At 45.9% G+C, this 27,142-nt stretch overlaps 5 protein-coding genes across 6 annotated transcripts; 3 read left to right on the top strand and 2 right to left on the bottom strand.

Moving 5' to 3' along the window:
• The first annotated feature begins 281 nt into the window (after positions 1-281).
• Positions 282-11,348, top strand: LOC117647323 (titin homolog). The gene is made up of 22 exons (XM_034389043.1): positions 282-562; positions 1,321-1,517; positions 1,602-1,798; positions 1,890-4,917; positions 5,010-5,201; positions 5,280-5,419; positions 5,503-5,912; positions 5,998-6,110; positions 6,204-6,323; positions 6,417-6,526; positions 6,608-6,765; positions 6,881-7,062; positions 7,163-7,466; positions 7,582-7,784; positions 7,891-8,172; positions 8,250-8,401; positions 8,482-8,627; positions 8,716-8,809; positions 8,903-9,041; positions 9,130-9,240; positions 9,337-9,436; positions 9,524-11,348. The coding sequence occupies exons 1-22, from the start codon at positions 421-423 to the stop codon at positions 10,819-10,821; spliced, it is 7,818 nt and encodes a 2,605-aa protein (XP_034244934.1). The 5' UTR covers positions 282-420; the 3' UTR covers positions 10,822-11,348.
• A 367-nt stretch (positions 11,349-11,715) lies between these two features.
• On the top strand, positions 11,716-17,295 carry LOC117647506. The gene is made up of 5 exons (XM_034389263.1): positions 11,716-11,924; positions 12,335-12,522; positions 13,300-14,085; positions 14,401-14,651; positions 14,862-17,295. Exons 1-5 carry the CDS (start codon positions 11,783-11,785, stop codon positions 15,253-15,255), a joined length of 1,761 nt encoding a protein of 586 aa, XP_034245154.1. The 5' UTR covers positions 11,716-11,782; the 3' UTR covers positions 15,256-17,295.
• LOC117647505 (rab proteins geranylgeranyltransferase component A 1) lies at positions 15,444-19,465 on the bottom strand. The gene is made up of 12 exons (XM_034389262.1): positions 19,208-19,465; positions 18,896-18,962; positions 18,567-18,773; positions 18,243-18,483; positions 17,937-18,174; positions 17,631-17,853; positions 17,339-17,545; positions 17,137-17,261; positions 16,881-17,026; positions 16,592-16,795; positions 16,399-16,500; positions 15,444-16,319 (listed from the first exon to the last, which is right to left on the bottom strand). The coding sequence occupies exons 1-12, from the start codon at positions 19,260-19,262 to the stop codon at positions 16,263-16,265; spliced, it is 1,872 nt and encodes a 623-aa protein (XP_034245153.1). The 5' UTR covers positions 19,263-19,465; the 3' UTR covers positions 15,444-16,262.
• Positions 19,466-19,724: 259 nt separating this feature from the next.
• On the top strand, positions 19,725-23,639 carry LOC117647509 (ATP-dependent RNA helicase WM6). 2 transcript variants are annotated; one of them, XM_034389265.1, is made up of 11 exons: positions 19,725-19,880; positions 20,542-20,772; positions 20,849-21,069; positions 21,317-21,500; positions 21,580-21,698; positions 22,510-22,641; positions 22,728-22,874; positions 22,946-23,083; positions 23,161-23,278; positions 23,361-23,413; positions 23,497-23,639. In XM_034389265.1, exons 2-10 carry the CDS (start codon positions 20,568-20,570, stop codon positions 23,372-23,374), a joined length of 1,278 nt encoding a protein of 425 aa, XP_034245156.1. In that variant the 5' UTR covers positions 19,725-19,880; positions 20,542-20,567; the 3' UTR covers positions 23,375-23,413; positions 23,497-23,639. The 2 variants fall into 2 exon arrangements, with proteins under 2 accessions (XP_034245156.1, XP_034245157.1); XM_034389266.1 differs by lacking the exon at positions 19,725-19,880 and adding an exon at positions 20,014-20,141.
• Positions 23,640-24,034: 395 nt separating this feature from the next.
• On the bottom strand, positions 24,035-26,977 carry LOC117647510 (eukaryotic translation initiation factor 1A, X-chromosomal). The gene is made up of 6 exons (XM_034389267.1): positions 26,734-26,977; positions 26,078-26,161; positions 25,861-25,964; positions 25,629-25,761; positions 25,412-25,515; positions 24,035-25,304 (listed from the first exon to the last, which is right to left on the bottom strand). Exons 1-6 carry the CDS (start codon positions 26,747-26,749, stop codon positions 25,299-25,301), a joined length of 447 nt encoding a protein of 148 aa, XP_034245158.1. The 5' UTR covers positions 26,750-26,977; the 3' UTR covers positions 24,035-25,298.
• Between the last annotated feature and the right edge of the window lie 165 nt (positions 26,978-27,142).

Raw genomic sequence — 27,142 nt, 5'->3', positions numbered from 1 at the left:
CCGGAGACGAAAGTTGTGAATTAAACAGTAAAAGAACCGCCAAAGTATGATGATGCACAACTTACAACCTCTACTGGCTTAGCTCTCCAGGATGGCAACCTTTGAATACAAAGGGGAACCTATCTGGAGGAATGTGTGCGCACTTTCCCCTGTTTTCAGCTTCCAAATACGGTTTCTTTCAATTTAAAAGCCCAACTTAGATTCTGATTTCATTTATTTTCACCTTAAATGACCAATTTCACCGAATCTGTAAAAGATTTGCTTTACGATTCTGGAAGTGGGTGACGTTGTTGGTCATGCTTGTCGGTAGCGTCAGACGCAACCTGCAATTTCTGTTGTTTGTTTGTGATGCGTAGTTCAGTGATTTTTAGATGAATTTTCGTCTCAGAGATGTGAATTTGTTACCAGAGTGACTCGAAAATGACAGAGCGACCGGAAAAATGCACGGCCGATCCCAATTTCGCCGTGATTTGCTCCTTTCTGGAGAGATTCGCGCTGCCCTGCGGGATCTCTCATCCAAACTTTTTGGAACTTCAAGAAATGCTAGAAAATTGTGAATCTGGTAAAATTTCACTTTACACAGGCCTCTTAATTTTTTCTCTGTTAGTTTTGTATTTCGCCTCCTCATTTGCCTTTGTATCACCGTGAGGAGCCCAATGTTTTGGTTCCTCCCTTGACGCTATGGATTTCGGCTCCATGGGAGTAACCGGCGTTGCAGTTGATACTCAAGTGCTTTATGTTGACCTTTGATGCCTAAATTCAATGTTCCATTCATTTCTGATTTTATTTTGGTCTTTGCACATCTTTTTTCTCTTGAACTCGATGTGGGACGCCGAGGCGGCGTCTGCTACTTAGGTTAGGTATCACATAGACCAACAGAGAAGCCACTGTGTTTTGTGTGTATCCTAGATCAGGGCTGCAGCAAAAATTGGTGTTCTGAATTTGCTCGTTTCCGTATAATCACAGAAGTTGTTGCAGTGACCAGTCGGCACTCAAGGTCCTTCTACTTGGGGGAAATCTCAACACTGACAAGTTTTTCAATGGATCTTTATCTCTATTGTTATTTTTTTTTTTTTTTTGGTCTTACCAGTTCATAATTTTCATTCAACTCTTCATATTGTTCTTCATATTATACTGTATATTCTATTCCATCTCAATACAATTCAATAGCTTCTCTAATGTATTTTACTTCAATCAATAACAAACTTTTAGGCTTATTATTCTATTCAATGCCATTTCTCATGTTTTTCATCTCTAATGAAATTTATACCATTTACTTTTTCTTAATTGCTTTGTCTTGTTTGCTTTCATTCATTCCAGTTCCACAACCATTAATAGACCTCCATGTCAAATTACTGCGAAAAGCAAGGAAGTCCGTCTCTGTTGAAAGATGGGAACGTGCTGTGATTAAATTCTGCCACATGCATGCTGGTGAAGAATTTCAACAAGATGGTTGGGAAATTGAAAGGCTTGGCTATAAGAAGTTACGCTTGGATGGTAAATTAAGAGTTTTGAAAGTAAGTGACATTGATTGTACTAATTCATTCATTTCCTCGGTCGATATTTTTTGTGAGTCTCTAATATTGTTTATTTCTTTCCAGCTGCTATTAGAACATCAATTTGACCTCAATACCAAGTTTAAGGCTGAAGTTAATCGACTATCATCATCAGAACTACGACTTCAGCCATTTGGCCGTGATAAAGGTGGCCAAAACTATTGGTTACAACAAGATGAATTCTGTAATTTAAAAGTTTATAGGGAGGATGCTGACAACGAAACGTGGCAAGTTGTTGCAAGGCAAGTGTTTTCATTACATCAAATGTGTTCTAAATAATTTTGGGATAAATTTGTCTTTTATTTTAATTATTGTTATCCGCTTTATCTGCAGTGATCGGGCATCCCTAGTGCATCTTATTGGGCAGTTATCTGAGGGAAATCTAGATTCAGTGTTCAATTCAGAAGATAGTAATAGCCATGAAGGCCTAGATACGGGTCAGAGCAGTGAAGGAAATGGCTCTACAAAACCAGACCAAGAAACCAGTGACAGTGCAGCTACAAAAACAATTGGAGATGGTGTTCAAAGTGTTAAATCTGTTTCTAGTGAAGAATCAAAACTTAAAGAAGAATCAAATTCTGAGGATAGTGAGCTGTCAGAAACCCAGGATTCAAAAGATGTTAAACACTCTGTTCAGCCAGATTTGATTAAGAAATCAGAAGGGAAGGCAGAGAAGATAGAAGAATCAGAAACTACTGCTGATGCAAAAGAAATGCTCAAAGGTGAAAAATGTGAAACTAATGAGACTGAAAAAAGGCTTGCGGATACTGATGATCCTCAAGAGAAAAGGAGGGCTAAGCGAATCAAACTAGATGATGAAGTGTCTTCAGCAATTGAAGAACCCCCTCTAATTATTGCTGGTGAAGGCTCTGGGAAAGAGTGCGAGGGGGAGAATTTTATTAATTTGTATAATGACTCAGAAGTAGGTGAAGCCATAGAAGAACCTGTGATGTTTATACTCGGCCATGGATCTGGCCATGATTGTGAAATGGGTAATCCCACAAATTCTGAAGAAACAGAAAAATCTGAAACTACCTCTGATGTAAATTCTAAAGCTAAACTAAATGAGCCTGTCTCAAACACTAATGGAACTATCGACTCTGTCAACAAGCAACAGGAAACAGAGGATGATGAGTTGGATTTTCTAAAAACTGGGTTCTACTTTGGACCTGGCACCCTAGCAGCAAAAGATAGAATACCAATGGGCTCTCCCGAGGCAAAACCACAGCCCACCTGTCCAGATACGACTGAAACTACAACTCCTGAAGGACCCTCAGAAGCAAAGTCTGAAGCTGCTAAAGGACGTTCAGAAAAAAATCCTGATGCTAAATCCTCACCTGCTGAAGAAATTTCAGAAACAAGGCTGGACTCTTCATCTACCCCAGTAACAAAGCCTGAATCTGAATCGGGCACTTCTGAAGAATCAAGGCCTTTACCTGAATCTAGCCCTGCTGAAAAACCTTCCGAAGCACAGCCCGAAACTGAATGCAGTGCATCGATAGAAAAACCTTTAGAAACACAGCCTGAATCGGAATGTAGTGCTACTGTTGAAGAACCTTCAGTATCAAAGCCCGAATGTGAGTCAATTCCACCTGCTGAGGAGCCCTCTGAAACAAAGCCTGAATTGGAGAGTATTCTACCTGTTGAAGAACTTTCTGAAGCAAAGCTTGAAGCTGAATCTGGTGGACCTGCTGAAGAACCATCAGAAATGAAGCTTGACCCTGAATCTGAACAAATTCCACTTGCCGAAGAGCCTTTGGAAATAAAGCCTGAATCTGAAAGTAGTGCACGTGCTGAAGAACCTTTAGAATCAAAGCCGGAATCTGAAAGAAATGAACCTGTTGAAGAACCTCCAGAAAATAATCGTAAATCTGATTTAGATCAAGATCAAAGTAATCCAATTAGTTCATCCATTGAAACAAAAGAAGAACTTGTGGCTAAGGAATCAGTGACAAAAGTATTGGGGGAATCATCTGACATCCAGGAAAATAATTTGGAAAATTCAATCAATAGTTCTGTTGAAATCCCTTTTAATAGTCAGGTCACTTTTCCTGTGAACAAGTCTAGTGAAGAATTGGTCAACAGTGAGGTACTTAAGCCTACTGTTGCTGAGGTACCACCTACTGTTAGTCCTTCTGTTGAAGCACCTGATTGCAATACTCTTTCCTCAGATGATCCTGTTTCTGTGAATTCAACTGATGTGAAAAATGATTTGGTCGACCCCCAACTTTTGTCTTCAGAAGGTGCAGTTGATTTTCCAGTCACTGCATCTGATTCAGTTGAAAGAGCAAACAAGCCTCTTGCTGAAGAAATCCCTAAAGCATTAGATTCCAGTGCTTTCCAGCCAAGTGTCAGTGCTGGAAACAACGCTGTAGAAGAAATAGGGTTGCCACCGCCTTCATTGCCAGAGCTAGAGCTAGCTGGAGAGAAAGCAGAAAGTTGTTTACTGCCAGAAGAAGCACAATCCAGCATTGTAGTGGCAGAACCAGTGGAAGTCATTAAAATCTCCCCAATAGGAACACCAAGCATACCTTCAGAGGATCCTAACTTAACTGCTGAAGCTGATTCAAAAAAGGAGCCTTTGTATGTTGAAAGTGTTTCCAACTCTGTAAATGATGCTTTAGCAAGTGCAGAAGAAACAGGGGGCGCCATTGCCACAAAATCAGAAACACTCGAATTAATTCCACCCACTGAGGTCAAAGCTGAACCTGATGAAACCAAGGCTACAGTTAAATTAGATGATACCCCTGTCAACTCTGAAGTATTGACTGTAGATAGCCAGGTTAAAGAAGACAATAGTATCAAAATTGGCACTTCCAAAGACGTGCCCGAATCTCCTGTAACAGTTGCAAGTCAAATGATTGCTGAAGATAACCCACCAGTTGCCTCTGAAATTTCGGCATTGGTGGGAGAAACTACCTCAGGGGTCAAAGACCATTTTGATACTCCTGAGGCTTCTGGAAAGATTGCAGAGACTTCCAGTGTACCTGTGCTTGAGTCTAGTTCAGTCTCCACCCCTGCTCCAATGGACTCAGTAGCACTACAAAAACAGCCACTTGAGGCACCTTCAGTTCCTCCAGTAGCTGTTAGTAAAATTGAATCAATTGTGGAAGCACCTTCAGTAGTACCAGAAGTGCCATTAAACCAAGTGCAAAAAGAGAGCATGAGTCCTCCCCCTTTACCTGCCTCTTTAAACACTGCCTCTGCCGGTAAACGCTACTCCAGTGAAGAGAACTTGGATGAGGAACCCCCTGCCATCACAACTTTAGAAGACGCAATGCGCCAAATGGAGGCTGCTGGTGCTCCTGTTCACCTTGATGAATCTGAGGATGATAGTGATGGCCACGATCCAATAGAGCCGGTGAGTTGTATTTTTAGAGTTGCAATGCAATGCTTGGGGAATTCAATGCAATAATAATACTGGTATATTTTACATTTTATTTGTGGTTGCAGCCTGAAATTGTCCATGAAGAGGAGGAAGAAGAGAAGTCATTCCTGGTGTTTGAAGGTGCTACTGGAGGCTGGAAGCAGGCTACTCCTCCTGGGCAAAGGGAAGATGAGAGCCAGAGTGACGTGTTTTCAGAAATGAATCAGTTGCATGGCGAATCTGAACTTAATGAAGGGGATCAAACACAGAAAAAAGAGGTTGGTTCACTTTTAAAACTGTGCATCCTCATCTTTTCATCACACACTGCTTTTATTAAATAATTTTTATCTTTGCAGCGTGCTAGGTTAATACCTCGGAGAGGCGCATCCAGCACTAGAGAGAGTGCTGATGTCGATCCTTTAGCATTGCCTGAGGATGACACTCAGGGAAGAGGTCGAAAGAGGAGAAGCAATGACGTTGCAGACCCAACTGAAAGGTGAGTGGCCAGTGAAGAAATGTTGCTCTGTAGTCCTTGGCAGCTCCTCGCCACAATTGACGCTCTATTTTTTATTTTAACAGTGCGGAGGACGACGACGAGGCCAAGAGAGCCAAAATGCGCGGGAAGCGAGCCGTGGACCAGGTTCGCACTGCTGCCGAGGAGCGGCGGGCCGCCCTGGGAGAGGCCAGCAGCGAGGAGGCGGAGGAGACTGGCGAGGACGCTGCCGCGGTGGAAGGGGACGAGGAGGGCGACGCGGCGCCTGCCCGTCGTGGAGGTCAGCGTGGCCGCGGACGAGGCCGAGGGCGGGGCCGCGGATGGCGCGCCCGAGGCCGTGGTCGCTGGGGGGCGGCAGCGCGCTCGGCCTCGGCCACGGCCTCCACCGAGGAGCAGGCAGAGGGCGCGGAGGGCGCCGAGGGGGCGGAGGCTGCCAAGGTGGAGTCCAGCGAGGCTGGAGAGACGCCGGAGAAGAAGAAGATGACTCCTCGGAAAAGTGAGTGCAAGGCCCCGGCTTGTTTGAGCAATCAACGGAAAATGTTGTCTTATTTGTAACGTGTATGTTATTTGTGATGCATCAGGTCGTATGCTGCTGGAACTTGAAGTGGACATGGAGACAACCAAGGTTGATGCTGCAGAGGAATCTGGACGGGGTGTGCGAACATCGAGGAGAATTGCCCAGATCAGATTAAAGGTTCATATTTTTCCCTTATTCTTTCCTACCTGCATATTTAATTAGATTGCTTTTATTTGACGAACTTGTGACATTTCATCTTTGTTGTCATAGGAGCAAGCTGAGAGGAGGGACTACGAAGAAGCCGAGCTGTCTCTGAAAGAGCGTGTGAAAATGGAGAAGGAGGCCAAAAAAGCTGCAAAGCTGGAGAAGAGAAGACTAGAGAAAGAGCAGGTATGTGTGTTTTTCTGTCTGTATTGTATTTAACTTGAGACTGTAGATTGCTGGGTTGTTTGTTACTAAACATGTGTTTTCCACCTTTTTTAGGCTGGTTCAGATTCAGATGATGGAAAGAAGAAGAAGAAAAAGTACAAGGAAAAGAAACCCAATTTCAATCCAGGTACAAATGTTTGGAACCAAACTTCTTCTGGTTCAAGGTATGTAATTTGATCCCTTTACCATTGGTATCAACAAAATTTGGATATCATTAAATCATTCCTTTCTTCTTATGAATACAGCTCTGATTCTGACTCGCCCGAGGATGAAATCCATGAGCCCTCTGATGATGATGCCCCATACGTCATGAAATCAGACCATGAATTTTCACCAGAGTCTGATGTAAATGATGAAGAGTACCAACCTACTCGGAGAGCAAGAACAGCTCGCAGAGATAAAGGTTAATTTTTTAATTATTTTTGCCGTATCAGTAATGTTAAAAAATATATTCCTTACAATACTCTAGCTCGTGTAAATATTGACTACAATGCTAATATCTAAACATATTTTTCTAGCTGTTGAAGCGGAAGCTGAACCAGAACCTCAGGACTATCCCTGCAAGAAATGTGCCAAATCTGACCAACCTGAGTGGATGTTATTGTGCGACAAGTGTGATGCTGGTTGGCATTGCTCATGTTTACGGCCAGCATTGCTGCAAATACCCGAAGGAGACTGGTACTGTCCTCCCTGTCAGCATGTAAGTTTCCTCACAGTTAAAAAAGACTAGAAGTACCTTTGCAAAAATATTCTTGACCTTTGCGATTTATGATGTTATTTTGTATCTTCTTTATTTTTAGACCCGCCTAATTGCAAGCCTTCAAGAACATCTACAATCATATGATCTTGATTTAAAACGTATTGCATCTGAAGAAGCTCGTAAGAAGTATTTGTCATTTGTTGATGTCACTATTGACAATATTCTACCAGATGAGGTAGTTGAAGTTGTCAAAAAGAAAAAGAAGAAGAAGAAAATGAGAGAGCGGGTTAGGGGAAAAAGAAGGAGATGCCAAATTATTGATTCTGACAAGGAAGATGCTGCTGCAGACAGTGACAGTGAAAATGAAGTTGACAATGATGACAAAAATGACCCTGATGTAGAAGGTAGGCTCTCTACTTATTCATGGTTTAAGTAGTAATGGATGACAAATAATTTGTAACCTTGCAGGCATCTTTTACCATTTTATCTTGATTCATCTCTCATTCTTTATTATTACAGCGGACGAATCTGAAAATTCTTCAGCCTCTGGGTCATCGCCGTCGACAGGAACACCGACATCCTCATCAAGCTCGTCATCATCTTCAGCTTCTGACAAATCTAGTGATGAAGATGGGCCCATGTATAAACTTAGGCAAAGAAGACAAACCAATGTCAACTACCGGTTTAGTGAATATGATGATTTAATCAAGTCTGCTATTCAGGTAGGCCCTGAAATTTCATAAAGAAATTTAAATCAGTCAGCCATTTTCATTTATAGTGCACAGTTCATTAATTTTTTATTTTTTTTTCCTTTTTTTCTTTTTACAGGATGGTCTAGATGAGGAGACCAAGGCTGCTGCTGCGGCGGAGGAGGTGGCTCCCGCGGAGGCTGAGGTGCTGCCCATCCCAGAGAAGACTGTGAAATCTGTGGGCAAGGTTTTGGAGGGTGAGGATGAGGAGGAAGAGGAGGAAGAGGAAGACTCAGAAGGCGAAATAAAGAAAAAGCCCCAGAGAAGAGGGAAGTACTTAACAGATGAAGAAGAAGATGATGAAGCGGACAAAAAGGATAAAGACGAAGAGGAGGAGGAGGATGAAGATGAAGAAGAAGAGGTATGATTTGCCCATCAGATGCTTAAATTAGTATTTCAGTATTATGAAATTTTATTAACTTGATAATTGTATTTCAGGAGGGCTATCTGCCCCCACTTGTTTCATCTGCCAAAACTGCCAAAGCTTCTAAAGGAGCTAAAGGAAAACGCAAGAAACGTAGTCTTACGGCTTTGGAATTCAGCTCCACGTCATCAGATCCTGAAAGTGATGAGGACTTTAAGGGTTCAAGGTACATTTCGTTATTAGCTCTCTGTTTTATCATGCTGAAATTCTGTATTGTAATATATTTTTTTCTCCTATTTTGTTTAGTGCTGGTGAGTATGAAGAGCCATCAGAAGCTTCATTTGGATCTGAGTCTGATGACTCTATGGTTTTAAGTCGACGCAAAGGCAGTCGCAATGTGAGGCGTTCAGGAAGATATAGCAACAGAATGACTCGTGCTGACAGAGACTTCAGTAAGTACCACTGTTCAGGAATAGAGTCCTAATTTCCTGATGTTTTACTTTCAGTTTTGTACTGAATATTTCTCTTTCCCCCTTGCAGTTGATGATAGTTCAGAGAGTGAGACGGCAAGTGAAGAGGAGGATGACAGTGACAGTGATGCCCCTCGACGGAAGAAGAAGAAGAAAAATGAGAAGTATGTTGTGCTTGTAACAGTATTTTTTTAAGGTTTTTTTTTTACTTTTCACGTTTTACTAAAACAATCATGTTATTGATTTTAATTTAACAGGAAAAAGAAGAAGAAGCCTCCTCCTAAAAAGAAAGCAGCCCCCAGAGGCAGGCCCAAAGGCAAACCCAAGGCAAAGAGGAAAGCTCGTAATAGTGATGATTCTGACAAAGAAGTTAGAATCAAAAAACCTAAGGCCAAGGTTTGTGTTCACTGTTTCCAAACATCTATTTCTTTATATGTGCCTTTCTTGTTAAGAGAGTAAATGAACTGTTTGTTATTACCACCAGGCACAGCCCAAAAGAAGTCAGTCAGGCTCAGACTCTGATGCACCTGCACCCAGGAGAACAAGGGGCAGGAGGATGGACTATAGAGAAGCACTGGCTTCAAGTGATGATGAGGTATGTTAGCCTTCTTTATAGTTAAAACGTCTTGTATTTTTTAAAATCTTTAAATATTAAGATTGTCCTTTACCACTGTCGTATGATTGTCAACAGGGATCCGGAGGAAAAGAGAAGGGCAAGGGTAAGGGTAAGGAAATTGGTAAAGGGACCAAGAAAGTGGACGAGGACGTTAAAGAAGTCACCGTCACTAAAGGTACGTGTCTCCCCTGTTTGCGACATGACCTTCATTTCCCTTCGGCTGGCGGCTCTAACGTTGGGACTTTTGCGCTGCTTTGCACAGAGAAACCGAGGACGCATCCGCGCGTGAAGGTGACGCCCCTCCGCAACTTGGGCACTGCCAGTGGCGCCGCGACGCCCGCTGCTGCTGCTGCTGCTCCGGGAGGTGCTGGCGGTGCTGTCGGTGGGGCTGCCGCAGGTGCCGGCGGGCCGGCCGTCGCCCAGCCCACCGTGCCGCAGCCCAGCGTCCTCCAGCCCGCCGTCCCGCAGCCCAGCGTCCTGTCGCATACGAGCGTGCACACGAGCGTGCTGGTGGCGCCGGGTGGCATGGCGGGCGCCAGCGTGACCGTGGGCGCCGTCAAAGCGGACGCGGTGCCGGCCGTCACCATCACCCCCAGCACCAAACCCATGGCGCCGGGCACGCCGCAGGTCCCCTCGCACATCAACACCCCCGCGCGCGTGGTGGCGCCGGGCCTGCCGCCCTCCATCTCGGCCGTGCCCATCAACCCCGAGACCAAGGTGCCGGTGGGCGCGGGGCAGGCCCCTCGCACCCTCAAGGAGCTGCAGCAGCTGGCCGCGCCCGTCAAGCCGCAGGACGGCGCGCCGTCGGCCAGCCCCGGCGCCCCGGCGGTGGTGTCCGGCCACCCCGTGCCGCACGGCGCCTCCATGACCGCGGGCCCGCCACCAGGCATGGTGCAGATGGCCGGCATGCCCCACCAGGGGCCGCCCGGGCCCGGAGGCCCCGTCGTGACCCAGGGCGTCGTCATGCCGCCCACCACGTACCCGTCGTCGGCGTCCGGCCCGCTCATGGCCATGCAAGCCCTGGCGGGCGACGCGCCGTACCCGTACTCGCAGCAGTACTACCACCAGGCGCCGCCCGCGCCCCCGCAGGGCCCGCCCCACCAGCCCCACCAGCCGGCGCAGCACGCCCCGCCGCCGCACGCGCCCTACCTGCCCACCCAGCACCACCCGGGGCTGGCGCCGCCGCCGCACCACGCGGGCCACCATCCACTACACCCGCACCACCCGCACCACGGGCAGCATCACCCCGCGCAGCACCACGCGCAGCATCACCACGCGGCGCCGCCGCACCACCTGCTGCACCACGTGGGCGGGCCGCACCTGTCGCCCCACCACCCCCACCTGCCCCCGCAGATGCACCCCCACCACCCGCACCTGCCGTACGGGCCGCCGCCCACGCAGACGCTAGCGCAGCTGCCCCCGCAGGTGCCGTCGCCTGGCAGCTCGGCGGCCCCCGTGCCCCAGCAGCCCCCCGGGGCCCCCAAGTACGAGGAGGAGGGCCGTAGCGAGTTCGGGGGCCTGGTGTCGTACTTCTCGAGCCAACATGACGACATGGAGTAGACGTGGAATGGATGGGTGGAGCCTTGTCACATATATACATACTGTATTTATATTTAATGTTATAAATAGTCGTTATAAATATGATGTATAGATAAATTGATACAAATATATATATACATAAAGAGAGATTTATATATGAGTGGAAGGGATGCGTGTGTAAATAGGAATGAGTGATCAGTTTCTACTGGATGTAAATTTTATTTAATTAATTGAATATCATGTGCTAGGGCTTCTCATGTGTGATTGCATGTGTACCTATCTGTAGAAAACGAAATAGCTTGACTGCTACTTTTTAAGGAATTGTAACTGCTAGATCTTATTGCTTCTGAAAGGTACCAATCCTATCTTTCCCCCCTTTTTTTACCAATCACTGACACGATCTCTGAGATCGACAGAAATCAATAGCCTCAATTTGAACGAAACCGACTACTTAATCATTGTGGTGATTATGTGTACATTGTACGAGGAGCAGCCATGTGAACTGTGAGAACAGACGATTAAACCAATTGCATCACACTGAAACTAAACCAGCCCGACTGTTGATTTGCCTCACCTCCGCCGACTGGCCGGCGACCCCCCATTAACCCGGCGGCCCCGGAATGGCCACGAATTATAATGGTGTTTGTGATTCACTTGATGGCGACGGCAGCGCTTTGAGCCGCCACGCCGCGCGAGATAAGCGGAACGCGGAGACGCGCCGGCGACGCGGTGCGGCGCTTTCCGAGGCTCGCTCTGTCTCTCTCGCACTCGCGGGGTCCTCCCTGCAGGTGCGAGAGAGACAGAGCGACTCTCGGAATCGGTCTGCGGCGGTGCCATGGCGGTGCAGCCGTGCGAGGAAGTAGAAGGGACGACCGACCCACTGCTATCTCCTGCCTGGCCGATGCTTCCATTCCGCTCCACTCCGCCGACGCCATGCGCCGCCACTGTGAGGCCCGCCACTGTGAGCCCCGCGAGCCCCGCCATGGGACCGTACGACGAGCACAGCTACCGCGACGACGACAGCGACCTGGAGGCCCCTGAGGTGGGCCGCCTCCAGGGCCGCGGCGGGCCCTCGCGCCCCTCCTGCAAGCGTGGCCCCCGCACCGGCGGCTGCCCCGGCCGAGGTCAGTCACCGCGCCGTCGAAGAGTGGGTCGGCAGCCCGAGCGGACTCGCACACCGGCGTCCTCCGGGTTGCCTATCCGGGCTCGTCGGGCTGAAGGCCCATGCCGAGCGACGCACAGTGGGCCAGAAGACCGGCGCAGGCGGACAAAACTCGAGACGTGTTTTGAGCTCCAGAGTCGCTGAATGGGACTCGAACCGAACGTGTAACCCCACCAATGGATTGGTCTTCGAACGAGGAATCCATTGGTGGGGGCACACGTTCGTTTCGAGTCCTTTTTAGCGACCCTGGGGCTGAAAACTCGTCTAGAGTTTTGGCCACCTCCACCGGTCTTCTGGCCCACTGTGCGTAGGGATGCGACCGAGACAGAGCGACGGAGTCCATCCTGTCGAACGCCGTTGTTGACTTGACAGGCGTCTGGCGGTGCGAGACCACGACGTCGAGGCTGGTGCGCCTGGCCGCCGTCTGCCTGCTGTGCCCCGGGGTGCTGCTGGGGTGGCCGCTGTACATGCGCTACGTCGTGCTCCGGGACCTGGCGCTGCCGCTCACGCCCTCCGACATGAGGGTCCTGGACCTGCAGGTGTCCTCCACCTGGTGCCAGGTAAGGGATACAGTACCCGGCGCCTCGCCGCCTGGTAACACGCACCCGGTGGGCCTCTTCTAGCTGTTGTGCTGTTGTCAACGTCAACACTCCGATTCGGAGAGTCGCCTTCGTCGCTCTCTTGCACTCATGGCGCGTCCCGTGCAGGTGCGAGAGAGACGCGGCGACGAAGGGGACCCGCGGAATCGGACTGATATGTCAAAGGTGTGTGCAGGCCGCGGCACAGTGGGCCAGAAGACCGGCGGAGCGGCCAAAATTATAGACGCGTTTTGAGCTCCAGAGTCGCTAAATGGGACTAGAACCGAACGTGTGACCCCACCAATGGATTGCTCTCCGAACGAGGAATCCATTGGTGGGGTCACACGCTCGGTTCGAGTCCCATTTAGCGACTCTGGAGCTCAAAACGCGTCTCGAATTTTGGCCGCCTCCACCGGTCTTCTGGCCCACTGTACGCAGCCAGGACACTGCGCGGATCGTGTAAGGCTTTGTAAGGCACGAGTGGCTTTCCAAGAGATAAGCCGGGATTGGTTCGGACTGTACCGCGCGGACCGGACTGTACTCGAACGGTTCGCCGACCTCCCCGTCTTCCGCGGTCCGCCATCCGCTTTGTTTAGACACCGTCGGCCTGCTTTAGTTCCCCACTCACTCAGTGAGCTTCGCACGCAGGGAGAGCATACGAATCGAAAATGTCAACATGAGCGCAACATGAGCTATTTCTGTCAAGATTTGACCCATTTTGATGCCAAAATGACGTCATGTTGACCTGATTGGGTGCAGGCCCAGGTGGTGCGCGCCAACGCCAGCTTCAACGCGTGGATGGTGGAGGGCAGCCCGCGCCGGGGACGCCGTCAGCGCGTGTCCCTGACGCGCGACATCTCGCTCGACGACGACACCAAGGAGTACTGGGGCTTCTACCTGCTGGAGGGCTCGTCCGTGACCGTGTCGCCGTGTGTGCGCTGGCCCGGCGTCTCGCTGGTGGTCATCAAGGGCTACGACCACCTGCTGCAGTGCGCCTACATCGGGGACGACTCGTCGGAGGAGGCGGAGGAGGTGCGGCGCGCGGCGCTGCGGGCGCAGCTGGAGCAGAGTCGCCGCTACCGGCCGCCGACGGGTCCTTCCAGTCCGCCACCCGGAGCTGACGGCGACGCGCCCGGCCCTGAGGCAGGGGTGTCGCCGGTTGACGGCGTGCCCGGGACCGCGGCCAGGACAGCGAGTCCCGGACCGGCCGCGCCGACGACGCCGAAGCAGCGCTCCAACCAGCCGCGCCGCATGCAGCTCGTCAAGGAGACGGCCGTCGAGTTCCACGAGAAGGCGCGCCCGCCGCCCAAGGTGTTCTACAAGCTGGACGGCCTCGAGGACCACGCCGACGAGGACAGCGCCGTGCCCGGCGCCTCGGCCGAGGTGGCGCGCGGCATGCTCGAGCGGCTGCGAGCCATGGGGGCGACGGGGCGCCGCGCGCTGGACCACCTTCGCAGCGCCAGGCTCAGCAGGGAGCTGGGCCGCAGCGACGATAACACGGCGGCAGAGGAGCAGCCCGACGCCCAGCCCGACGACAACGACGCCGTGAGTACCGCAACCAGAGCTTGCTCACGACACACAGTGGGCCAGAAGACCGGTGGAGGCGGCCGAAACTCCAGACGCGTTTTGATCTCCAGAGTCGCGAAACAGGACTCGAACCGAACGTGTGACCCCACCAATGGATTGCTCTCCGAACGAGGAATCCATTGGTGGGGTCACACGTTCGGTTCGAGTCCCATTTAGCGACTCTGGAGCTCAAAACGCGTCTAGAGTTTTGGCCGCCTCCACCGGTCTTCTGGCCCACCGTGCGACACTGGAAGGCTGCCGTGATGGCTCACGCCGCTCCCCCTCGCCTTGCAGCAGCGCGACGACGAGGTGGCGAACCGCGCGCCGCTCCCCGGCGAGGACGTCCGCGGCTGGGTCAACGAGACCACCAGCCTGGACGAGTCGCACTCGGAGCTGTGGTCGTCCTTCAGCTCGTCGGAGGAGGCGCTGCTCGGCTGCAAGGGCCTGGTGCTCAACCTGCCGCTCACCCCGCACCGCCAGTGCCAGCGCAAGCGCGCCGTCGCCGACCTGCATCTGGCCGCCGCGCCCAACGTCATCACCTACAGGTGAGCGGTCCGCCCCCCAAGGCGGTGAACAGCGGGAAAATCGCACTTTGTCCCTGTGGGTAGGCAACCTTCTCCACTTCCCATTCCTTCCCTGAACCTGACTCTGGATCCACCCTTGGGTGAGAGTGGCGGGGAAGTCCAGAGCGGCGACTCGGACCCTTTGGTAAAGCGGCGACTAGCAGTGTCCTGGAGGATGTGGATGTGCCGCAGGGTGCCGTCCGACGGGCACTACTTCTTCGTGCTGGGCAGCGAGAACGAGGTGCAGACCAACTTCGTGCGCGTGCGCTTCGACCTGGACAAGGTGGTGTACGACGTGGACGCCCCCGTGGCGCGGTGCGCCTCCAACTCCAGCGACTCGGGGTCGTGCTCGCTGCCGCTCCGGTTCCTGTCGGACGACACCCTCGTCCTGGAGGTGCCCGTGGCGCCCGGCGAGGGGGCGGGGACGTCGCCGTCCTCGACGCCGCAACTGCTGCTCGGCGCGCCCCACCACCAGGACCACGGCCACGACCACGTGGTGGCCGTGTCCACGTGCGAGCCCCGCACCGCCCTCTACGTCATGTGCATCATCGCGCTGCCCGCCATCATCCTGGCCTGCGCCTTCTGACGCCGCGCCAGCGGGCTAGAGGCCTATACACTATATAAGTATTTAGGCCTCTACAGAGGGCGCGCCCCCGCCCAGCCGGCCCAGCCCCCTAGTGTAAATTTGCCTTGCAATTCAATACATTATTATTTCTACCTCAAAAATCGAGTCAGCTTCAGAGGTCTTGTGGGAAGAAGAATAAGTCACGGACATCGCTTTTCCTTTTTTTCGCATCGTTTATTTACGTTTAGTTGGCTGAAGGAGGAGTTGACAAGAATAAGAAAGAAATATGCATACTGCATAGAGCACACATTACCAAAACAGCCAAGTTTCTGCATCACTCCCAACTTAACTCTAACAAAAGCATAACAGTTCCAGTTTGAAGGTCAAATAATAAATAATCTAAATCCAGTAAAAACCATTACAAACCTATTATGATGAAAATGCTTAAGTTCTAACGACTAAAATTTAATGTACCTTACATCGTAGTTCATGTGCAGGCATCATGACAAACAAAAAAGAAATCAATCTTCATCTTATCACAGAAAAAATATTAATGTCTTGACTTGCCTTCTCACAAAGCAGAACTAATAGAAAGAAAATAGAGTGTTTAAGTTGAATCTCAAAGAGCAAACAACTTCCAAATAGGGACCTGTTCACTTTTTTATATTAAATTAAATAAGTACTATCTGATGAATCAAGGTGAGGACATATTTTATCACAAAGACCATTGATTGTTGTCCCTAGGTAAGTATAATGTTTTTCTGCAGTATTACTTAGAATTGTGCAACCAGCAGGAGTAGAAAGCTGTTAAAACTTTGAGACTTCCAAACCTCAGAAGTACACAAATTATGCATGTAAAGTTCTTTTTCCCGTTTCAAACAGTTAATTAGCTAATTTTGTAACCATTCTCATTCAAAGCGGTTTTAGAATCAATTTAAAAGTATGAGGCACCAGAATTGTTGGACTATTTTACAATTAGATAATATTAAAGCCTGTGTTTTGGTGAATAATAAATAACTTCAGATTTGTTAGCTAGAAGGCTGCTGAACCTCTTCATCAAATTCAAAGGAGTTCCCATCTTCATCCTAGAAAAAGTAAGAACATAAGAAAATTAATCTTGATGGAATATATGTGAATGAAAAAGAAGTGAATGCATGAACATACAACAACTTCAGGTGTATCTCCTTCAATAACTATTTCTTCTGGGTCAGGAGCTCGTGGCAAAAATTCCAGGTCTGGATACATCTTTTTGAAAAGGCGCTCAGCCTAAAAAAAACAAATACCCCATTTGTGGTATAATCCTGCCATTTGACATAGTAAGAAATTTGTAAGCAAAAAGTGTTATTTGTACACTAACTTGTTGCACAGAAAATTCAAAGTCTAGCTCTAGATCCGGTCCAGAGCAGAGGTGAACATTTTCAGGAGCATTGGGGCTGTATGAGTTCTTGGACGTCTCAAGACAGTTAAAATACATTGACCATAATACTTGTGGTTTTGTACGGACAGTTGCTGCCTCATCACCACTTCCAGATGCTCCTTCAGAGTGATGATGATGTGGATCCTCAATAGAAAAAATTGTGTGTTAATTATTTTTTTCAGTATAATTTTTTTTTTATTGCTCAGGTGATTTTACGTATAATAAATACCTGGCCAGAAGTTTGGGTGGATCGATTGTCAGTTGATATATCATAATCACTGGGACTAACATCCTCCTGCGTGAGAAGAAAGCTTGCAATTTCTTGTAAGTCTTCTTTGGCTGATTTACTCTGTTTACAGGTCATATGTACCATGACTGAAAAAAGAGAAGTCATTTAGATTGTATGTGAGAAGTTGCACAGTCAAAACAAAAATTGTGAATTATTTTCCAATACAAGAGCAAAACTACAACTCAGACAGACTTACAGAGTCCTTGAGGGCAGGCATGGGTGGATGGCCCCACCTCAATCACAGTAACGGGGTTGGGATGGGATGGGCCCGGAGGGAACTGAAGGAACGTCAGTGGTTCTTTTTCAGACGGCATAATTGATCTGGCAAAAATTTTAATAAAATATTATTATTAATTTTTTTGGTATGAATCATTTTGAAGAAATGTTGCATTACTTACTTGTTTGTGATGAATACACCACGTGATATACCACTAGGCTGTTGGCCATCCAGATATTGTGTTGGTGCTTGAGCAATGCCCATCACAACGTGTTCAGCCATTAAACGCTGTCCACAGGAGACAACGCCAACACAGCGCTCATTAGCTACAACAAGAGCCTTGGCTGGGTGCTGTAAGCAATATGTCCCACCAAAGACTGCACACAACCTGTGTAGAAAATACAAAGACATACATGAAAAAATATGAAAATGCCAGTTTTTTTCCTGCACCTCCTGTAAATAATGAAACTTACCGGCAAAATGCTTGAGGCAACTCTCCTGTGCCATACATTGGCCAGAGGAAAGGTGTATTTCCATATCGGCCTAGGCTATTAAGAAATCGCTGAGTACGTTCAACACCCTCCATGCAAGGTGTAGTATCTGTGCCCATAGCGATTGCATAAAGCACATAATGCAACAAATGTGCAGTCAAACGTTTTGATTTCAGATATTCTAAAAATGTTTTACTCTCAAATCCTGAAAAGAAGAGTAAAAACAATACAATGAAGTGTTAACACTCCTTAAGTTTCTAATGGAGAAGAACAAATAAACACACAAACCTTGAAATTCTTGCACCAAATTATCAGAATCCATACAGCCAGTTAGCAACTTCATGAGCATGCGCTTTTCAACAACAGATACATGTCGGGTCGCAAATACATCAGCCCTTGAGCATGGTACAGCATTTAATTCGCCATCCAACCAGGTAAGAACTCTTGTTACAGCATGAAACTCTGTATAACGAGCAATATTGGAAGAAATCAGGAGTTCCACTAGTGAGCCACGAGCAAATAGAAGCTGCAAGAGAATAAACATTCAGTAATATTGCACTAGTTACAACCACTTTTGATAAGCAGCTACTGTACCTTAGGGGCCAGATCAATATTGAAACGACGATAGTCTCTCATCAAATCCTCTTGAGTCCAGTTTCCATTACGGGTAAAGCCAACAGAGGGCATCTTTTCAGATTCACTGTTGGTGTGTTTTCGTGAAAGAGTATGCTCTTCAGTAGGTGATTTGGATTCATCACTTTCAGAACTTTCCTTCTCTTCTTGACTCGTTTGCGACTTCCGACTCCATTGCTCCACTTGGGTTTCAGTTAATTTCCTGAAAAGCAAACCAAAAAAATTACAACGTGAGTCAATGCTGATGTGCCTTAGAATCCAAGCAGAACATACATCTCAACTCACTTTGGAATATGCCATTTAACTTCAATATTACTTATGTGGGAGGTTTGATTTTGTAGGAAGACAAACTCTTCCCCATTATTGATTTTTACATCTGAATTAGGATCATCAGGATCAGAGGCAAAATTCTCAGGGTTTTCACAGTCCTTCACCCACTTATTTAGATTATCTAAATTAAATGATGCCCAAAGTCCACCATAATAATCGTTGCTGAAAAAGGACAAATGCAATTTTAATAGCAACACTGATAATGTAGAGAAGCAAGAGGCAACGGTGTCATCCATGCATAGATAGGCAAGAAGCATAACCTGATTGCTGATCATAGAACTCACCCATCAATATGGAGCACCTGCTTGCCGACTCGACTAGCAGCAGCAGCAAGAATGGATTCCGTCATACCTGTGTTAAAAATATAAGACCGATTAAAGCTACAATTTCTCAACAAGTTGACGGGACAATGGAACAAGGTGTGAGCACTAAGAAAATATTGGTTAGCTACGGAAATTAGGTACAGATGACCAGGGAAATTTCTCACAGCAGACAAAAGGAGCCAATGTGAAGGACGTCGAGGAAGTGACATTTTCACACCACAATCTATAAATTAAGTAATTTCAACCCTAAACAGTGCATCGACCTCCGCTCACCTGTTCCGACGACAATAACATCGCAAGTAGAAGGCAGATCATTTGCTGAAGCCATGGTCACTGCCTGGAGGCAGGAACCTGCCGAAAACCCGTCAAATTCGCAACAACTTTAACCCCCGTCCGTCAAATTTTCACACAGCAGCCGACAACGCAAAGCGACTGCCTTCAGCCGAAAACATCACAACACAAAGTGCGGGGCGGGGCAGTGGGGGGGCGAGGGCGAACGTAACCACGTCCTCCCACTTCACCCCTCACCTGGGAAAATATATCTGTCTTTGTTCCTCTAGCGCTCGAGGCAACCAAAAAGAGAGAGACAGCACGAGAAGCCTCTTAACCAGATTAACCAACCAAGAAACTTGTCGACCATGACTTTTCTCAAAAGTTTCCCCCAAACTTCCATTTTTTTTAGACAAAATATATAATCAGAGTGTTTTTGAACATTTTTCTTTGAATCCAAACAGTTTATCATTTCGGACCGGCTAGTTTCTTCACGGATTTTGTTTTTCGTTTTGCGACAAAGTGACCGGAGCCGGATGCGAGTCTCAGCAGACATCCGTCCCGACCGCCAACTTCCGTCCGCCGCTTGTGCTGTGCTTCAGTCCGCTGTCCGCCATTTCTGTGTGCCGAACTCAAAGTGACGCCGGACGCCATTGCTTGTAGTTGTTTTCTCAAGGTAATGTTGTGTAATCCGTTTGCATCCGTAGAATTTTACCATTTTCCTCACCGGTAGATGTTGTGGCCTTGTTTTCCGACTTCCTGACGTACATTTCGAGATCGTTGGACGGACAGCGGAGTTTGTGCAGTGAACTAATTGACGATCGGCATCTTGCCTACGCAAACGAAGCTAATGGCTTATTTTCTCTCTCCCGCGCTTGAAGCATAGCTTGGCGGCTTATCTCTGTTGGATCTAAATTCAATTTCATACTTGAAATCGGTAGGAATGCCGCAATCTTCCGGGTGTCGTATTGCCCTGTTGCTTGGTTATTGTTTGTTTTCGGTTTCGGGGCGTAGTTTACCGGGTACCGACGCCGGCCCCGCATCTTCGCCTCTACCTTGTTTACGCCCTTGCTGTCCCAACTACGGTCGTTGGTGCTAAATATATACTTTTTATCCTCTGCCTCCTTTTACTTATTGGCTGTGAATTCTCTGAAACGAAATTTTGCGGCTGTTTTTTTGCCTGTTTATTGGAGGTTAAGCGTCTCTCGGTTTCTTTAGGCCCCCTGCTGGCTTTGTCGCGTTCTGTGTGTTTTTAGTGAGACTTGTTAATCTCTAGGTTTCTAGTATGCTTAATATTGTCTGGTATACTAAGTGATGTTGTGGTGTTTGTGTTGCAGGCATCAAAACGAAGCCCCCAAGTACAATGGCTGACAATGACGATCTTCTCGACTACGAAGATGAGGAGCAGCCGGAACAGGCGGTTGTTGATGGGTCTGGTGACACAGGAGCCAAGAAGGAGGTGAAGGGTACTTATGTATCCATTCACAGCTCTGGATTCCGGGACTTCTTGCTCAAGCCAGAAATTCTTCGTGCCATTGTTGATTGTGGTTTTGAACATCCCTCAGAAGGTAGGTGGCTTTCCCTTACAACGGTGCGTAAGTTCAATTTTTTTGCTGAAGTTGATTCTTTACTTTCTTATTACAGTTCAACATGAATGCATTCCCCAAGCAGTGCTTGGCATGGACATTCTGTGCCAAGCTAAGTCTGGTATGGGTAAAACTGCTGTATTTGTGTTGGCTACGCTTCAGCAGTTGGAGCCAACTGAAAACCAAGTATATGTGTTGGTCATGTGCCACACCCGTGAATTGGCATTCCAGATCAGTAAAGAATATGAACGTTTCTCCAAGTACATGTCTCAGGTCAAGGTGAGTAAATGCTTGTGTGTCTTTATTTGACTTAACAGCCTCTAACTGTCCACTCTTTGAAGACTGCCCGCTGATCACAATGAGGACATTCATAATCTGATTTTAATGATTTTATGAACTCTCTCACTGAGTGCTCAGCTGATCATTCTTCTTGCTCTTCTCTCTTTTCAATCCTTTTGCTAGTCTGAAATGTGATGGTCTGTAAAGTGTGTTGGCTGACCTTAATACGTGTATTGTCCTTGTCCAGGTGAGCGTGTTCTTTGGAGGCTTACCCATCCAAAAAGATGAAGAGGTCTTGAAGAACAACTGCCCCCACATTGTTGTGGGTACCCCTGGTCGTATTTTGGCGCTGGTCCGCAATAAGAAGTTGAACCTGAAAAACCTCAAGCATTTCATCCTTGATGAATGTGACAAGATGCTTGAATTGCTTGGTAATTTTCTTGCCTCTTATATTTTTCACTGACAAATCGTGTTGAGTGCATATTCTTATCTAGCTCATTTTTTTTTTAGACATGAGGAAGGATGTCCAGGAAATCTTCCGCAGCACTCCACACAGCAAACAAGTGATGATGTTCAGCGCCACGTTGAGCAAGGATATCCGGCCAGTCTGCAAAAAGTTCATGCAAGATGTAATCATCCTTCCATACCATAATAGTCTTCGGGGGTGTGGGGCGTGACATAGTTATATTCAGACACCGTCCATACTGGCCTTCAGCTCACACAATACCTTACCTCACTACCACTCATCTGACCTGTCCTCCACAAGCCAAGTTAGGGAAGCCATAGTTCCTTATACATCAATCAAGTGTTAGGGTCAAACTTGGGGCTGGGATGGGCCATGAAGACTCAAGACATCTTTAAGAAGAAAGAAGATGGCAAGAAAGAAGATTCAAGATGGGTTGGGAAAACATGGGTGTGGGGAAACACACATTTTAGTTAAACCAAAGTTCCCATCATCGAGTTAGATAGAATTCCTGAGGAAGCGCTGATGTGGCTGTTGTGTGTGTGACCTGAAACGTGACATCTGATCCGATGGCGTCAATCAACGCGGCCAAGCACAAGCAACTTCAGCATTTGGTATTCTATTGTGGTGGATGGTGAGGTAAACTGAGGAGTGTGAAAGTTCATTCTGGGCTCCACAGTTTGAGAAGCCCATCTGCAGACAGGCCTAAACATCTTGAACAAATGATTGATTGTCTGCCCAGCGGCCTGCCTGGAAACTCTTAATTTTTCATTTTGAAGTCCTTACTTTGAATAATTCAATATTGTTGAATTTTCATACCCCTCATTCAACGTGACGTATTCTATGGGTTCTTTTTGCCAAATCTTCCTATTTTTAGTTTCCCTTCTACCATTCTATTGCTCATTTTTGCCCAATCCCCATGTAGTTTGTTCTGTTATTGTTGTTGAATTTCTTTTTAACATAAGCTCTCTTTGCAGCCCATGGAGGTATATGTTGATGATGAAACCAAGTTGACTCTCCACGGACTTCAGCAGCATTACGTCAAGTTAAATGAAAACGAGAAAAATAAAAAGCTTTTTGAACTTTTGGATATTCTGGAGTTTAACCAGGTAAACTATGCATCAGTGCTGGTATTCGGTTATTCATTAATTAAAATTAGTTTCCTTGAATATCTGACAATGCTTGTTCTTTTCAGGTCGTCATATTTGTGAAATCTGTCCAGCGGTGTATGGCATTGGCGCAGCTACTTACAGAGCAGAACTTCCCAGCTATTGCTATTCACAGAAGTACCACCCAAGAAGAGAGATTATCACGATACCAACAGTTCAAGGATTTCCAAAAGGTTTGCCTTTTCACTTTGTGGGCTTAAGTTCATGCTATGACTAGGTTTTAATCCTTTCTTATGTGTTTCAGCGTATTCTTGTCGCGACAAATCTCTTTGGCAGAGGCATGGACATTGAGAGAGTGAACATTGTATTTAACTATGACATGCCAGAAGATTCTGATACCTATTTGCACAGAGTAGCCAGAGCTGGCAGATTCGGTACCAAGGTATTGTCTTTTGCATTTTGTCACCTGTTCCTGAGATTCCAATCTAGTGCTGCTCTTTAATTGGCTTAATATTTCAGGGTCTAGCCATCACATTCGTTAGTGATGAAAATGATGCAAAGATCCTCAATGAGGTGCAGGATCGTTTTGATGTCAACATCACTGAATTACCTGATGAGATTGACCTCTCCTCCTACAGTAAGTTTTGTTCACCTAATTGTTTGGTAAGGTAGTTTGAATTGTACTTCCTAGATTACAATGTTTTATTTTCTTGTTTCAGTTGAAGGACGGTAATCAAGTGTAAAGATTTTGTTTCAACATCTTGTGATTGGTGTAAGTGTGATGTGATTTTATTGTATGATCTTTAGTCAATGTTTAACAAATTTTCCAACCTAACCTTTCATGTTCTGTTTCAGGTGTCACAAGAAACGCATAAATTTTAAGCACTCCACATAGTGGTTGTTAGTTGACATCATTTTAACCAGCACGTCCACTTGATTCATTTCATATGTCATTAATTCATCAAGTCATCATAAAGCTGTACAGACTGTCTGTATCATTGTGAAAGCATCTCCTTTTTTTTTCCCCTCTTTGACGTGTAACCAGATCACTTTAGTCAATGTGAGTTGCAAATAAACTTAAATTTCTAATACTGTCTCTTTTTTCATCCACGTGCCTGACCTGTGAGCAACACATTAAACATCTTTCATGTTTAAATGGGATCAAAATTTTATTCAAACATGTAGGGACTTTCTGTAGTTTTACTAGAATGAGACAGTTCATGCTGCTTCTCTAGCAATGATGTGGTCATGCTACTGGCTACTAGCAGTTGTTTTTGCTCAATCATCTGACAACATCACTTAACACTTGCTATTGAGAAGCCCTACAGATGTGTAGCTTTATATAGTGGTAGCACAGAAGAGGTAAATAATTGGAGTCTTTTTATCAAGCAACTTATGTAATAGTCTCTTTACTATATATAAAAAAAAGAAGTAAGATTTTATATCCCTCTACTTGCATTCCTTAGATCATAATTTTGCTTAAATTTAAAGAGAAATTAACTTGGGTTAAATGGTCTAGTAGTCAAAGGTGTCCTTACAGTAAATAATATATTCCAATCACATTACAATTAGGGTCAGTTGACAATGTCAACAACCTAATTAAGCGCACGACAAGATTGAGTAACCAATACAAAATATAATATTTGAGGAAGAAATGGCAGTAACTGCCATTCAAGTGCCCGTTTAGTGTCCATGCCTCTCAGGAGGAGGAAGATAACGGATCTGACTTCAGTACATGCAGCAGAAATTAATTATATCTTTCCATAACACAAGCCCTATTCCTGCACTCTCATCAATTATCCTCCGCTGTGAAACAAACAGTTTCTATCTCAGACCAGTACACATCAGAGTGCGAGTAAAATTCGGGCACCATATGGTTTAGGAGCCAGTCCCAAAACCTACAAGTGAGAGCTAGCAATACATCTTACAATGAATAAGTAGGTACTTCACTTCCATTGATAGAAATATTCCCATTTACATAAACTAACTACACACATAGAACACACGGTACACCACAGCTCACAAAAGATTTAACAATGAATGGCTATCAATAACATGTTAAACAGCACAGAAAAAAATTTATAATGGCATAAATTTCCTAAAAACATAGGAGGCATTATCATTGTATTATTTGCATCACTAATGCTCATGATCTGTGAGGATATTTAGCAAATTAAAAGCCTCTTCATTATGAATGAAAACTGTATTCTTAATCAAAACAATAACAAAAAAGTCTTCCAAAGACTAACAGAAAATTCATAATAAATAGGATGTAGAATGATAAAATTGAGACTTCAATTAAATACTAAACCAAACACAAACAAAAAAGTTGACTGCGTTTGAAACACAGTTTAACATTGTCAATGCTACTGAAGTATCAATCATAGCTTTGAAATGGTTGTGGAGATAGGTGAAAACAAGTCCTTCAAAAGGTCAATGAAAGGCAATCTACAGCAGAGGGATTTTAACGATTTAAAAAAATGGTTTTATTGAATATTGTATGAAAAAAATTTGGTTGGTGAGATTTAGTTTACTCCATGTCTCCAAGGAAATTAAATTATGAAATGTTCCTTACTCTTCAACAGAGAAGTAAGCAAGTAGCCTTGGGCTGACATCAATTGCTTCACAGTTCTATCAATTTTGCTCCAGATGTTCGGTCAAATCTGGAAAAGCAAAAGTAGATCAGGTTTCAGAATGAAGGAAACAAAGTAAGAATAGGTCACAACACACAGTGCAACTAGGGATAATAATATAAAACCTTTAGACTTACATTATCAACAGGATCTCCTTCTCCATCAGTACTGATCTCATCGCCGAATTCAATATCTTCATCCAAACCATCTTCCACAAAGGTGACTGTGTCATTGATGCGGACTGCAAAGTAAAATTGCTCAATGTTACAAAATTGCAATTCAACCCCAGAGACAAATGACGTTAGGATTGGAATAAATCATTCCATTCCTAATAATAATAAAACAGTCACTGACCTGTTTCAGGGAATTCACCGTACGTCTTCAGATTTCTGGCTTCATCTGGGGTATACTTAAGGATGACATCAGCTTTGGCATCTTGATAGTCTCGAAGACCAATTAAGATAATATCACCTTGGTTAATCCAGACCTATGAATGGAAGTGGTTTACAATATAAATAAAAATAACCTCATGATAGAGTAAACAAAAAAGATAAAAAAGAACAAAATACATGTATAATAATATTACCTTCTTTCGTAGTTTTCCTCTGATATGACACAATCGTTTTACACCATCAAAACACATGGCTTCCAGACGTCCATTTCCCAACATCTTTGTTACTTGGGCATATTCTAAAAGGTAAAAAAGTGCAAGAGAAAATTGATTAATACGTGTTAAGAGAGCCATCAATGGTCCCGACAAAAGAAAGAGAATTTATAAATAATTTTACGCCAAAACGCATTACCTTGGCCATCTTCTTTGAACACCAACTCTCTCTTTTCAGTTTCATTTTCGTTCTTTCCTCTCCTCCGGTTTTTTCCTCCCTTTCCTGAAATAAACAACCAATGAATAAGACGACAATGAATCAGTGCGGTACAATGGAAAGAGACTGAGAAAAAGTGCCAAATAGTAAAATTATAATTTGACATTCTGACAGCTGAGCTGGACACTGAGCTGCACAGCAACAGAAAACGTTGTTGCAAGGTCAAATATGCTCAACGTTAAACTTGGGTTCCAAAGGAAAATTGTTCGAAAACCATTAGAAAATAGAATGGACAGGATATCTCCAAACGGTAGAGAGAAAGAGAGGCAACGTAACATGTATGTCACGGAGGAACCCGGGTTGCAACATATTGCAACTTCCCTACCTCCAAACCGCCTCAGGGAGAACAATAACAATCTTAAGTTACCTCTGAGCTTCCCAAGTGATAACCATTGAGTTCAGCACGTTGAAATCAACATTATTTTGCGCTACGTATTGTAATCTACGTGAATACACATGTTACTTCCTAACCTCAAATTCCGCCAAGGCAACGAGAGCCCTTGACGCTAAGTGTGAGTCATGGCAAAACATACGGACTGGATTCGGGAATTCAGCGATGAATGTAACTTTGAACTCACCCTTATTCTTCGGCATGATTTAAGCTCTGAAATAGATCTGATCCTGCGTTGTATTTACTGGGTAAATTGGCGAAATATAACCAAATTCCAGACGATCTTCGCACCCTTCCAGAAGTGCATGCACACACACACACAAGAAGTGACGAACGCAGCAGCACGTATACAAATCAAAAGTTACACTTTCTACGACGTGCAAAAATGCTGGCGGTCTATGCAATCGTCTCGGAGTAGATCCAATCAGACGGAAGAAAAATACTGTGACGGTGGTACAGAACTGATACAGGATTATTTGAATGAGTAGGTCTGAAAAATTATATTGTCGTTCCTTTTCTACTTTTTGTGTTGGTAGCTCTGCAGTGCTCAAGCGGTCGATAATGGTCGCTCACCTTTATTTCCACCACAGTTTATT

Source organism: Thrips palmi, unplaced genomic scaffold, assembly GCF_012932325.1.
Source record: "Thrips palmi isolate BJ-2018 unplaced genomic scaffold, TpBJ-2018v1 HiC_scaffold_2, whole genome shotgun sequence".
Classification (NCBI taxonomy): Eukaryota; Metazoa; Arthropoda; class Insecta; order Thysanoptera; family Thripidae; genus Thrips; species Thrips palmi.
The sequence above is the reverse complement of the archived record's forward strand: the minus strand, read 5'-3'. Positions and strand labels throughout refer to the sequence as shown.